The sequence below is a fragment of the Neophocaena asiaeorientalis genome, unplaced genomic scaffold, assembly GCF_003031525.2.
Source record: "Neophocaena asiaeorientalis asiaeorientalis breed wild unplaced genomic scaffold, Neophocaena_asiaeorientalis_V1.1 scaffold119, whole genome shotgun sequence".
Classification (NCBI taxonomy): domain Eukaryota; kingdom Metazoa; phylum Chordata; class Mammalia; order Artiodactyla; family Phocoenidae; genus Neophocaena; species Neophocaena asiaeorientalis.
The window spans coordinates 6419217-6433165 of NW_020175821.1; the positions used below are offsets into that span (position 1 = coordinate 6419217).

Sequence of the window (13949 nt, forward strand, 5' to 3'; positions counted from 1 at the left end):
TCCTCCTCCTCTCTCTTCTTCCCTTGGCCTTCTCCCTCTCTCTCGCCTCTATTCCTTCCCCACTTCTCTCCTCTCTCTCTTCTCCCTGCTTCTTTTCCTACCCTCCCTCGGCTCTCCTCGCTCTCTCTCACCTCCTGCGCCCCCCGCCCCTTTGCCGGGTTCTGACAGTACGATGAGCTGCCCCATTACGGCGGGATGGACGGAGTAGGGGTGCCTGCTTCCATGTACGGAGACCCTCACGCGCCACGGCCGATCCCACCGGTTCACCACCTGAACCACGGGCCGCCGCTCCACGCCACGCAGCGCTACGGCGCGCACGCCCCGCACCCCAATGTCATGCCGGCCAGCATGGGATCCGCTGTCAACGACGCCTTGAAGCGGGACAAGGACGCGATCTATGGGTAAACCAACCTCCACCCCCTCCTGACCCAGCGTACTGTGTGAGTGCGAGTGCGAGTGTGTGTGTGTGTGTCTCTGTGGGGGGGGGGGGGGATGAGGGGGTGGACGACCAAGTGGGGAGTTATTTCTCCATAGGGTAGGGGGGCGGAAACCGCTGGCCTTAGGAAAGGACAGGGAAGGGGGCCTGCTCTTCTGCCCCTTGCGTGTAAGTCCTGGGGAAGATTTGGCTTCCTCCACCGCCACGGCCCCGTCACTCCGTACCCCAGAGCCGGGAGTGACTGATTCCTCAGAATCTGGCCAGGGCCTTCTCCCCAAGGACGGGATTCCTGGCCAAAGGACGCAGAGTTGGTCCTTCCAGGCCCCCTAACAGAGGCCCCGACGAAGGAGAAAGTTTCCTGCCGATGAGAAGCAACTTTTTTTTCCTTTTCTGTTTCCTACCGAGAGTCTGGGAGTCACTAAATGCAGTTGGAGCTGAGATCAGGGCTGCTTCTGTCGGCCAGGAAGTCCTAATCACCCTCTTCTTAATTCTCTGTAAATAAAGGGGGCAGACCTTGAAGTGCAGCGGGGTGGAAGGGGCTGCTGCTTGCACAGAGCAGCTCCTGGGGGGAGTAAGAGAGATGGCTGGAAATTATTTTAAATTCTGAGAGAACTCGGGGAGGGATGGGGGTGCACGGCCCCAACGTGTACCACTCGGGCCCTCCCAGCTGAGGGTAGGTGGGGAAGGCTGCGGGATGCCGAGGGGAGGGGACGGTGTCGGTAAACAGCAACTGCGCCTGAAGCCGGAGGCCGCAAGCATCCCGAGGTGTAGCTAAACCGCCCAGAGGAACACAAAGGACAGGCGCACACGCACACTTCCGAGTTTTAACACTCGATTTATTTATTTTCGCCAGCTGGAGAAATGTGGTCTTTGAAAGGAAGCTCTCGGCGTGTACCATTCCTATTATTTTGGTCCCCTCACCCGGGCTTTACTAGAAGTGGAGCAAACAAGTTTATAAGGCAAGGGGGTGGAGATGTTAGACTGAGGAAAATATCACTTCGGGGGTGTGTGTAGGTGAGCCTTGGGCCTCCTCTGAAATGCCCATTAAAACGTGGAGTTAAAGCAATTTTGGATTTCACGGCGTGTTCCTCTCTTGGGAGGTCAGGGCTGGGTCTCAGGGTTTGGTTGGGCGGCCTCTGTCGTGCGGGGAGTGGGTCTGGATCAACACCGGGCTCCGGACTGCCTGAGCCTATTAGCTGTTTCATTACGTTCGAACCGAGGCTCTTTTTACTTGGCGGGCTAACTGGCCAGGGGCTTCTCCTACCAGATCTGAGGGAGTCCTGAGCTGAGGGAAAGGGCCAGGCCGTTTTTCCTTTCTGTTTCTGGCCCAGGCTCGGCTGGCTGAGGAAGGGTTGTAAAGTATGATGCGTGCCTGTGGTAGAAAGGAAGGAATCCGAACCCTCCAAACTTGTTGATTACAGTTCTTGCTCCTTCCCCTCTGCACCCCGTCTCCGTGTGTGTGTCTCTGCGTGGCGCTGCCCGTTAGGCACCCGTTGTTTCCTCTGTTAGCTCTGGTCTTTGAGAAGTGCGAGCTGGCGACCTGCACTCCCCGGGAACCCGGAGTGGCCGGCGGAGACGTCTGTTCTTCCGACTCCTTCAACGAGGACATCGCGGTCTTCGCCAAGCAGGTCCAACCTTCCTGACCCACTCACCCTCCTGCAGCCTCTCACTCCCCCTCCCCTTTCCTCAGAGCTTTACTTGAAAGAGAAGGAAGAGGCAGGGACACCCGATCTGTTCCTCCGGCCCCAGTCCTCGCTCCCCATCCTTGAGCCTGGAGGCAAATTGGAAGAAGAGATAAATATGGGTGTTTGTTTTTCCCCCCAGCCAGGAATACAGGGGCTCGACCCTCGAATTAAAGTTGACCTGCTCCTAATCTGGGGCTTGGCCTTTTCCCCCGCCTGCAGCTACTTGAACAAGAATTGGGGATAGGGGCTTTGAGGGCCCCGAGAGTGCCCGGGAGGGAAGGAAGCTGGGCGCCTTTCGGGGCTGTCGGCGCCGGCGCGGAGGTGAGGGAGGCTGCGAACCATAGCCCCGCGGATGGCAGGATAAGGGGGTACTTGGACCCAGAGAACGGCCCTGAGTTCTCGGCTACAGCTCAGAGGTTCCAGGTACCCCTATATGGGGCCAGAACTAGGAGGCCCTGATTCTTTTTCAACCGACCCCATTGACTGAAGGCACTAGTTTGTTTCATGTATTTTACCAAAGCCCCTCTCCTCGTCTCCGCCACTGCCCCTCCACCATCCCCACTCACACACCACGGTTTAGTCGGTGACAGGGTTTCTCTTCTTTTAAATGGAGTGGTAATTCATGCTGACTTTTCCCTGCTTCCTATAGGTTCGCGCCGAAAAGCCACTTTTTTCCTCAAATCCAGAGCTGGACAATTTGGTAAGGCTCACTGTTTCTTGCCTTTCCCCAGCCTGGGCCCCTTTCCTTGACCAGAAGCACACACTTTTCCCCGGAGCTCCGGGGAGTTCGAGCAGAGCCCTCTTTTGAAGCTCCAGAGCTACGGGGAGGAAGGGAAGAGCTTAGAGCCCCTGCCGGGGAGCTGGGAGTGAGGGGCGGGTTGGACATCAGGGCGAGCAGAGCCCAGGGAGGCAGCGAGCGGGGACGCGGCGCCGAGAGCGAGAGCGAGAGCGAGAGCAGGGGATGCGCCCCAGGTCTCGGCCCCGGGAGTGAGGCGGCGAGAAGTGAGTGATTTCCTCTGTTTGCCGGGGCAGGCGGCCGAGCCCCGGGCAGCTAACCCGAAGGAAGTCACCGCCGGCGCGGCGGAGGGCGGGCCGCGGAGGTGGGCGTGGGGGTGAGGGGCAGGCCAGCGCAGGCCACTTTTAGGTGCGATTCTTTTGCTAATTTGCACGATTTCAATATTAAAAGTACTTAAATCCGCTTTCAAAGGCCCTGCCTCACCATTCTTCTAGAGTATTTCCTTCTTCAGTAAGGACGGATTTCGCAGGGTGTGCTGTTCTAAAAAGCTTTCTCACTCCAAAGAAGCGACTTTTTTCTTCCTTCCTTCCTTCCTTTCTTTCTTCTTCTTCTTCTTCTTCTTTTTTTTTTTTTTATTCTGAGGTCGAGAGAGGCGACGTTAAAGAGGACTGAGGCGGAGAAAGAAGGCCTATCCCTAGGAAAGCAGTGCTTGTAAATAGCTCAGTATACGTGAGGGGTAAAGATATTAAATGCTTCGGCATAGGTTGAGTCAGATTCCTACCCCGTAGCCAATGAGGCAGAGATGATCAGTAATCACTTGGTTTTTCTGACGATTTCTTGATGTGTGGGCTTTGCCTGGCCACTTGCCTGGGTCTTCTCCCAGCCCCATTCCCTCACCATCCCCCACTAGAAACCTCCGAGTCACAGGCGTCACAGAGCTTTAACTCCACACTCTAAACTTTTCTTCCAGATGATACAAGCAATACAAGTACTAAGGTTTCATCTTTTGGAGTTAGAAAAGGTAAGCAGGAAATGACACTCCCCACTTTGATTTGGTCACTTCCCTCTCCTGGTTGAGTTGGGATGTTTTTAAGAAACCTCCAGGCTGAGGGATTGAGAACCTGGAGAGATTCTGAGCAACTTGTTACCATGTACTTCCTTCACATTGCTTCTCGACCCAGGGCCTCAGAGGATGGGTGAATTAGGACAGCCCTGTCTTTTAAAGTAGCCACCTCCCCCCTTTTCCCCAGGCGTTCAGGATTATTTTGAAATGCAGCAAACCATTTGTGTTACTGGACATTCAGCCTGCTTGCGTCTCTATTAGGCTCAGAGCGTGCATTAGGTGCTGGCAGAGGGAATCATCCTCGCTGGGTTGTCTTTACATTGCTCTGCAGCTCAATCACTTTCCCCTGGAAACATACAAAATTCCTAGCTTATTGAATCGCAAATGCTAATGTTGTTACCAGTTCCAGCGTTCTAATGTTTTGATGTTATCATCAAATCGGATTTTCCCAGTCTGAACCCAGTTATTTCCAGTCCTGTTTCTGCTCCCTTCATTGTAACTTGTTGCTCAGGGAAGTCTCTGGAGAATAATATCTGCTACAACAATTGCTCTATTGTTTCCTCACCTTCAACTATTACACCCATTAATTAGAGTTAGTTTGGAAGACATAGCACTGTTGCTCTTTCCAAAGGTAACCTTGCAACCTGATATTTTTTCCCTTTAAAAATGAAACAAAACCATGACAACAACAACAACAATACAAGCTGAACCCTCCACCTTAACCCTCCTTCTAGGTCCACGAACTGTGTGATAACTTCTGCCACCGGTACATTAGCTGTTTGAAGGGGAAAATGCCCATAGACCTTGTCATTGATGAAAGAGATGGCAGCTCCAAGTCAGATCACGAAGAACTTTCAGGCTCCTCCACAAATCTCGCTGACCATGTAAGTCTGTGAGCCTTTGGCATTCTTTTAAGACCACTGGGCAAAGCATTTTTGAAAAATTTGTTGTAACCTCTAGCTCCACTGACTGAGTTTTCTTTTTAAATAATCTGGTCTCTCTGGGGGTCTTTTTCTCCCTTTCTCACTACTTCTGCCATACCTTTCATCTCCATTTCCCCTTTCTTGGACCCCCTCCTTATTTATGTTGAGAAGCTAAAAAACCAGGGAGTCGATAGAGTGATTTGTGCTCTTAATGTGTAAAGTTTCCTGGATTTGGTGACTTGAGTGTCAGCAAATCGTCTGTTTGATATGGTGACCACTGCCTTTTCTGCTTTCTCAACTCTGTAATCATTGCAGCAGGGAGAAAGAGGCAAGAAAGCTAGCTGGACAGGATGGGGGAGAGAGAGGACTGAAGGAAAAGAGAATTGGGGAGCGAAGGCTGATTTCTCAGTCTCTTGCAGAGATGACAATTCTGAGAATTACTGGCAATCTTGCATTGCATTCGAAATAAAAGGAGTGAACATGTTATAGTTTTCTGAGCTTTTGCCGTATAGAAACTTACTGTCAGTATGTGGACTTATTGCCAAGTGCGTGAGGCATCTTCATAATAAAAGGCAGTAACCTTGATAAAACAAATATTAACAATGTATTATAGAAAGCTGAAGGGAATTCTGATTGAGTAACCATAGGTTAGTGGTTGAATTTTAACACAAACAGTTGGTGAATGAGGATGGAGAGTAGAGTAAGGAGGGACTGTGTGTGTCAGGCCAGGAACGGAGATTTCTTTCTATTCTCTCTGTTTTTAATCCTATTTTGGAACCGATCTAGTGAGTCTGATGCAAAAAAAAAAAAAAAAAGCATATGTAGTGAGACTGAAAATTTGAAAAAGAAGCAAAGAGAAGAAAGATTGCAGCTGGTAGGAAAGGCAGGAGTGGCGAGGTTAAAGAGTGGGTGTGAACAGCAGTTTATTTATAGGAACCCAAGCCTGGGGGTGGGGGAGGCAGTGTCTATAGATTATAGTCGATTGAACTCACAACCTAAATGATATAGGCTATAGTCTACTAACTTGGTGCCTGAAATATTAATTTAACACTCCGTGAAGTTAAATGGGCATCGAGGCTTGAAGGCAGTTTGTATCACCACTATCACCCCCCAGTCCTGGGTGTTAAGAGGAAAGAGTTGAGATGCCTTGAGAATAAGTTTCTCCCCCGCCTTCTCCAAAGGTTTTGAAAATGTACAGTCACAGATTTTAATTATTAGCCTTTGTGCTGTATGGAAAACCATACAGCCTAAGGACAAAAGTTAGAAAGAAAGGAAGGAAGGAGAAAAGAAAGAAAGAAAGAAGAAAAGAAAACCTCAGTCCTGAAGTCCAGTTCTGAGACAGAATAAATACTGTGACGTTGAAAGCTCCCATGCCTACCTTTCCTCTTGTCTTTTCCCGTCATGACGGAGGAAACGTTGGGGAGCTCTTTTGTATATTGAGTGTGTTCTCTGAAATCAAACGGGTGCGACAAGCAGCTATGGAAAGTTTATTTGCTGATATGTGGCTATATGATGTGTGGTTGTGGTCTGCAAGGCATGACACTCTGTTCAAAGTATTTGTTGTTGTTGGCATTTACTTGTTTATTTTCACTGCTTCCTGTTTCTATATTCATATGCATTTTGCACTGTTGGGGGGAATGGGAAGAAATCTAGTTACATGGTTTTGTAGGATGAGAAGTTCACAGTTGTCTGCAGCCAAAAGCTTTTCTTGTGCCATTTCTAGGGGTCTTGACTACTTGGTTTTCTAAAACAGTTTCTTGGCAATTGTTTTTTCAAGTGGATGTATGAACTAGAGCATGCTGATGTTTACGTAGAAGAGATAAGGTAAACTAGGCTGTCTATAGTATTGGCTGATAGACAATGCCAATTTATGGAGCTATTGTAATATTAAATTACACTCAAGAAAGAAGTTGTACCTAGGAAGAGAGTGCTTTAATAATATAACAATCATCATCTTTGAATAAAAGAATCACCTGGAACATTTGTTGCTTCTCTTTGAAGCCCCCAATCAAGTATATATGACAACTGATTTATTCTGAACCCATGAGGTCTTGCCACCTCATTGGGCATCATAATTTAAAACCTTTTATTTCCTAGAGTCTGAACTATAACATTTTTACTTTAGCCCCCTGCTATTTGTTTTGAAAGGAAGCAATAATTTGTTCCACCAGCAAACCGAGTGGGAAAGGGCGAAGTTTGCCATGGACTTGAATTTTTTGCAGGAGGTGAGAGGAAATCTTGGAGAGTTTTTACCATTTTTGATATTTCTGTACCATAGGTATATGGAATGTATTCATTCCCAAGCCTGCCCCTACAAAGTGAATCCTCTTATGCTTCAGCCTCTCCTGCAAGCTTGCCCTCCTCCTTCAACCCCCCAGCCACAAAAAAAGTGAAAATACCTCAGACCCACTACCTGAAAAGTGGTAGAGTGGGACATTTTCAGCATGTAAATGTATATCCAATTTGAACCTCCAGGTTTACTTTTTCATTTGCTTTGATATGCATATTTAATACATTGCCCCAGGCTGGATCTCATTTGGTGCACGCTAGTGCAGGGGTGATGATGAGCCACTTCAGAAGGACCAAGACAGCGTGTTGTTTTCTCTGTTTTATCTGTTGGCCCACTATTCTGATCTACTGGCTTCCTCGTGGTTTTATTTGCACATGAAATGCTGAGAGCATTTCAATTTATTGGCTATGAATAATGACAGCTAAAAAAGAAGTGTAGTTTAATTTGTTGTGTGCCAAGGTTTCTCTTCTGGAGGTGACAGTTTCTGACAGCTGTTTGACACCCCCAAAACACATACACCTCTATCCTTATTAAGTGATATCAAGCTACTTTGTGTGTGTGTGTGTGTGTGTGTGTGTGTTTAAGGAAGGAGCGGGCAGGGAGAGAGAGAGTGAAAGAGAGAAAAGAAAGAACAAGTGTGTGATTCTGCGTAGTGGAAAGCAGAGAGAGAAGCGTCAGAAGGAAACTATTAGGTACCAAAAGAGCTTTTGATTTTTTTATTAAAATTTTTAAAAATAGAAATATGTAAAAGTAATTGATATAAATATCTGGAAAGCAAGTATTTTTGGCTGACTTTCAAGAATGAGTTTTACATACTATTGATTATTAAATGAGGCTGTTGTCTTGCTGATTTCACATTCCATAATTTTATATAAATAATCTGATGTAACGTAGATGCATTAAAAGAAGACAGTGCTAATGTCTTACCTTCCATACGTTAAATTCAATGAAGATACTGAATTTGTTCATTTCTTATTGACACCTACGTGATGGGCATACTGATAAAAGGACATTTGGAATTAAATAGAAAATAAAACTTGCAACATTGGCTACTATTTTGTCATGTTTAGTAGATACATAGTGAATGCTTGCTAATATCTTTAATATTATAAAGTCTTTTATCTTATGCCCTTACTATAACATGAGAGTAATTTTTATAAGTAGGAAACAGCTATTACAGTATTCTTTGGGATATTAGGGAGAAAAAATATGATGGTGAAAGGAAGTAGAACTCTACTTTCCAGCTGCAGTTCATGTTAAGTTTCCCAGACGTTCAAATTTATTATGTTTAAAATAAACATGTCAAGTAACCAATTCTTGAAAAAGTTTCAACTTGAAAACTGCTGTGGCATGAGTATGCTTTTCCTAGTCTGTACTGTTTCTGAATAATAGGTGATGTCCACATTTTCTACTTTACGTAATTTTAGATCGGGTCTTTAGCTCTAGTGCAGACAAATGATGTATTTTATTTGTCTGCACTGTAATATCTTTGTACATATAAAGATATTACATATCTTTAGATCATGTTTAGGTAAATGAACTATATTTGTTTTTCAAATACATTCTCTGACCTAAGCTCCATTCACCTGAAGTGCATACGGTAATATTGTTATTCCTAATTAATGTGCATGAGGAACTACATTTTATTTATTTATTTATTTTGGATGAATTAAGTATAGGGAAGAAAATACAACTGTATCTACTAACAGTTAATGGCAGGTGCCTGAAAATTGAGAGGCTCTGATAACCTGACTAATAAAAGAAAAATTATTTTAATTTCTACGTTGAAAGCTGTATTTTAAATGAAAATATTCTCTTGTTTTCTTTTGCATCTCTGAATATGTCAAATTTATTTGTCTGTACAGTTTTAAAAAATGGGTGGGTTAAGTCAAAGGGAAGAATCCCTAGAACCTTGCTTCTGACAAAATTCAGGCAAGTGTCTGAAAAATCAGCCGGGAGTGGGCAGTGAGGAGACAGATAGGTTTAAGTGATTGGTCTCTAGAATACCAAGGGGTAATATTGGGATTTGGCTAACATTAATAATATGAATGATTTATTTTATCAGATAGTTTCTTACGTTCTAGTGTAAGATCAGACCTCACGGTGCGTTATCCAAGGTCTCGGGGGACCTGTTCCGGGAAAGTTCTACCTCTGAGTTCTGTCTACCAACTCAAGGAGACCTGGCTGGGGGCATGGGCTTTCTGTCACTGTTGTGTAGTTTTTGGTGGTTGATGGCTTTTCTGTCAATTTCCCATCGAGAATAATTGTGTTATTGAAATCATGTAGGTTGTGCAGTTGGAGTCTGCTTTCAGAGAAACTGTGATGAGATGAAATTAAACAAAGGTGCAGTTGACAACCACAGACATTCACTATCAGATTAAAACTTTGATATATTAAAAATTCATTTTCCCATTTTTTTTTCAGGCTAAACGTCCTATACAGTATCCCAACACAATTCAAAATTATAGGAGACATTTTATAACGTGATAACACACCAACAATAAATGTCTGTCTTCTCTAAAAGTTGCTCCATTAGATGGAGGAGGAATCATTTGCAAAGAGTACCTGCCACTTCCGTGAGAGTTGCCCACATATTAATTCCCAAAGCCTAATAGAGGGTGGAAGCGGGGAGATGAGGGAAAGACCCCGGCTCTATTTACATTTTTAAAGAGTGAGTCCGTGTTCTGAAAGCACACACAGTTCTGAGTTCTTATGTCAACTTTAGAATAACAAAGTTGAAATTCCACCATTTTTTTCAAACTGTACAACTAACGTTTTTAACTTTTGTAGGCTTGACTACCTCATGATAGGAGTCTTCCTCTTCTTTTTAAAAATAATTTTTGCACAATGTTAATTAGGAGTAAAACATCTTAAAGTCATAGGAAACCTGTAAGTTACATGAATTATGTGTACTGATACAAGCATATTTTGCCTTTATTGTGTGACTATCTCAAGTCAAACTAGTTTTGCATGCTCCGTTTGCTGATTAAAATATGTTTATATATGTTTATTCTTACTTTCTACCTACAAGTACATATTCTGAATTACTTTACAGTATTTTCCAAGTTCGTAGGTTTTTTTTGGCTTGGTGTTATGTATCGTGTTTTAGTTGTGTAGGTTCCAGAAAATCAAATGCTTTAAGTATTTTTCAATAATAGAAATAAGAAGTGGACGTGACCTTAGGGATTATTTTGTCTGACTTCTTAATTTTAAAGAGAGAAAGGAAACAAGTCCCAGGGAAATGAAGTTCATCACCTGAGGTCACATGACAGTTGGAGGTGGCACCCTTGAGTCTTAATTCCAATTTAAGGCTCTTTCTCCTATACCACATCCATTGCATCACCTTTTCATTTGGGGTCTAAGACGAGTTTCAGATTATTTTAGGTAAACTTGTGTGTAGTATAGCTTCTTTTTTAACTCCTAGAAGCTTAATACATTTTACTTTCCCATTCGGTTTTGTATTTATTTAGAAATGCTTACACATTTTACTCCATTGCCTTTTTGTAGTGGAAGAACCATGAGCTGTGTGGAATCATTTCAATGGTCCCGCCAATTCAATGGGACTTGTTAAGTATTGTCCTATAGGCAGGCCCCCCCGCCCCGAGAAATACCATAATGGTGTAAAACGTTATAATTTCCACCATATCTGCAACCTCAACAAAAGAGGCACGTGGAGGATTTGCTTTCTATGCCCAGAGACACCTATCCTCTCTATGCTCTTTCCTAGATTTAGCAAAATTCAATGATGGTGCTAAATCAATTTTTTGTTAACTTTCCAGGGAGAAAACACTGGCAGAATTGTGTTTTCTAGGGAAAGCTGTGTGTAAATGAGAAACAGAGGAGAGCAGCAGAGTGATCTCCTGTGGCCCCGCTACTACAAGCTCTCCCCATCTTGTCTCCTGCTTTTATATTAATTACAACTTGCATTATCAGCTGTGAGTCTGTAACCCAGCAAATAGAAAATACTGCCCCTGGAGACCTAGCTTCTTGTATCTATTTTCCATCTTCTTCTATTGTGCTCCACTCAGTATTCACTGCTTTCCTCCTGCTAACACCGCTCTTTAACGCAATTACATAAGAGCAAGGACAGTACCATATTTGACTCCTAATTATTAAAGCCTCTGGGAATAGAAGCATGTTTCCTTCTTGCCTTCGGATGTCTTCATGATACTTTTGGCTGAAGAACACGACATATATTGTGGAATGCATCTACCTGACTACTCACCCACACACGTGCCCACAGAAAGCATTTCTCTTTATTTTTCTACGTACGTCATGTGTTTTACATGCTTTCATATGCCACTTTGGTTTCAAGATTCACTAAACTTCTGCATATAATTTGGCAGAAAGCCAGGCAGTTATTCTTGAAAGATGTAAACTTGGAAACTATCTAGGGAGGGAGAAGAAGAAAGGAGTTGTGATACAAACAAATATTTCAGTCTGAGAACAAACCAGTGTTATGGGTAAAGGACTATATTGTATCTATCCATGTTGCTTCTAAAGCTTTTTTATGGAGGAGGTAGCAGTTTTTTATTGGCCAGATTATCAATATGTGTCTTTGATCAAGTCACCAGGGTGTAGCTGAATACAGAAAACTTTGGGGTAATTCTTCAACTTGAAACCTCAGAGGCATTCAGCTGTTTTTCCTACTTCAAGTTAGATGAATATCCTGGTACTAGCTTGTGTCAGTCTCTCAACCTAGATCATAAACCTTGAGACACTCTATGGAAATAAACATCTTGTGACACTTTTGTAGGACAGCATCTTTGAGGATATGAGGGAGATAAGGCGGAAGAGACGGGGGCATGGTGGGTTAGACAGTGAACTTGAGCAAATTTCAGGACTGGGCTGAAAACCCAAGACCCAACTCGTCTGGAGGAACCGGCTGCTCTAAAAGTAATATTTGCTTACGTGGCCTATTTTTCACCCCTTTGGTTTAGAGACCACCTCCTCCAGAAAACCAGGGAAGGAAATCAACTGAATTATAAACTAGTGAGGCCTGACTTTAAAACTCAGTACAGGTTTGACTGATGGGGACAGACCAGTGCTTTCCATTGCAGGAAGTCCTTCTGAGTGATCCCTTAAAATCATTCTAGCATCCAAACAGAAAAACTCGCTGGACCTTCATTTGAACGATTATATAATAGCTATTAGATGACATTTGCCTTAAAACATAGTTGAGGTGTTAGTGGTTAATTAGTGTAATTTTCATGAGGGGTAAGGAGCTTTTATAGCAGCCAGCTTAATAAAAAGCCTGCAGTGCATAAAATTTACATCACTTGCTGTATGCACTGAAAAGTTTAGCTTAGGTGACTGTGTTGCCTTTTCTAAAAGAAGGTTCTAGCCAGTGTTGTTGCAGGACTAAACTCACACCATGCTATTCTTTGTTTGTTTGTTTCTTCCTTCCTTCCTTCCTTCCTTTCTTTCTTTCCTTCTTTCTTTCTCTCTTTCTTTTCTTCTAGCTCTTTATCTGATTACCATTGGCAAACAGCTGACGCAAAGGGATGGCAAATCTTGAAGAGTCCCCATATTCTGTTTGCCTTTAGCTTGAAACTATTGGAGGGGTTTCTAATTTAGGTAAAAAGAGACATCACAGGCACAACTTTGTCTTCATACCGGCAGCAGAGAATCTTGGTTTTCATTTTATTCTGCTCGACTTTGTTCCCTAATCTACTTTCGAAAATGGATCTTTACTTTAGAGATCTATACCTGTGCCATATTCACAGTCACAACATTTCTGCTTAAGGTTTTCCCTCTGAATCAATGGCTTGCGTGATAGCAGTGTCAGCAACATTATTTGATAGAGGTGTCATTAATCTCTAGAGCTTTGGGTCATTTCACCATCTATCAAAAATGCTAAATATTAATTTACAGTGGTTTGTAGCAGGTCTGTAGAGGCAAACATGGTTTTTGTTGTTCTTCTTCCAAATGAGACTCGCTCCCTATGTTGTCTCACCTTGGTTTCTTGATTTCATTTTGGTGAAGTTTTATGTTCTATTTGTACATTATAGGGTTGAAGTTGAGAAAAATGATAGACTGATTTTTTTCTGGATAAACTATATATAATGACAACACGGCAAAGTTGTTTTCAGATGGTCAAGATGTTAACATGTTGCCTACAGGCATGTGAGTCTGAGTCCTTAGTCACCAATTCTTGTAAGAAGAAATAGTGTACTTTGAGAGATTGATGGGGCTTTTTAGATTATTTTGCCCCTAAAGTACTGCCTCGCACCCCAGAACAAATTTGCTTGCTAGTAGCTCTGTGTGCTCAGTTAAAGTCATTGCATACAGGTGACAAGTGTACAGCTCTGTCCTTAAGGCTGGTCTGTTTCATGTGCTGTTCCTACTCTCCATTTCTGCCAGAGGAAATTCCATCTCTTGCCTGCCTTCATGTGGTGCTGATAAAGTCCTTCCTGTACATTAGAATTCCTGTTTTCCTTTAAGCAACAGCAGGGTATTGGGAATGATCAGGAAAGGGGAGGAGGAACAGGAGAAGAATACACTCAGCAAAGTAGCGTGAGCTATAACTCTCGGCTTACCTTACGTGTCCCTTAAAACAAGCAGTTCTTCCAGGAAAAAGCACTGCTCTGTGACTTTAAGCCTTCCATGCAGCTCAAAAGGAAGTCCTTTCCATCTTATTAGATGGGTTACGGTTCATAGTTGTTTCATTTTCTGATTGTTGTTTGTGCAAATTAAAGCAGAAGGTATCGATGCAGTGATTAATATTATTGTCTCTGTCTCTGTATAATAAGTTGACGATAATTTTGAGAGTCAGTAGGGCAGTGTATTTGATGTGAAGGGCTGTCCCATACATTC

General features: G+C 43.6%; 1 protein-coding gene across 6 annotated transcripts in view; it reads left to right on the forward strand.

Annotated features, from left to right (window-relative positions):
- The window catches only part of MEIS2 (Meis homeobox 2), a 200594-nt gene that overhangs the window by 613 nt on the left and 186032 nt on the right, over nucleotides 1-13949 (forward strand). For 4 of the 6 annotated variants that reach the window (XM_024732572.1, XM_024732573.1, XM_024732575.1 and 1 more), the window contains exons 2-6: nucleotides 169-401; nucleotides 1923-2064; nucleotides 2771-2821; nucleotides 3828-3878; nucleotides 4655-4804. In XM_024732572.1, coding sequence (XP_024588340.1) covers nucleotides 169-401; nucleotides 1923-2064; nucleotides 2771-2821; nucleotides 3828-3878; nucleotides 4655-4804 — 627 coding nt within the window. Of the gene's footprint in view, nucleotides 1-113; nucleotides 402-1922; nucleotides 2065-2770; nucleotides 2822-3827; nucleotides 3879-4654; nucleotides 4805-13949 lie in introns of those variants that run through there. The other 2 variants (XM_024732578.1, XM_024732577.1) reach the window with 2 other exon arrangements.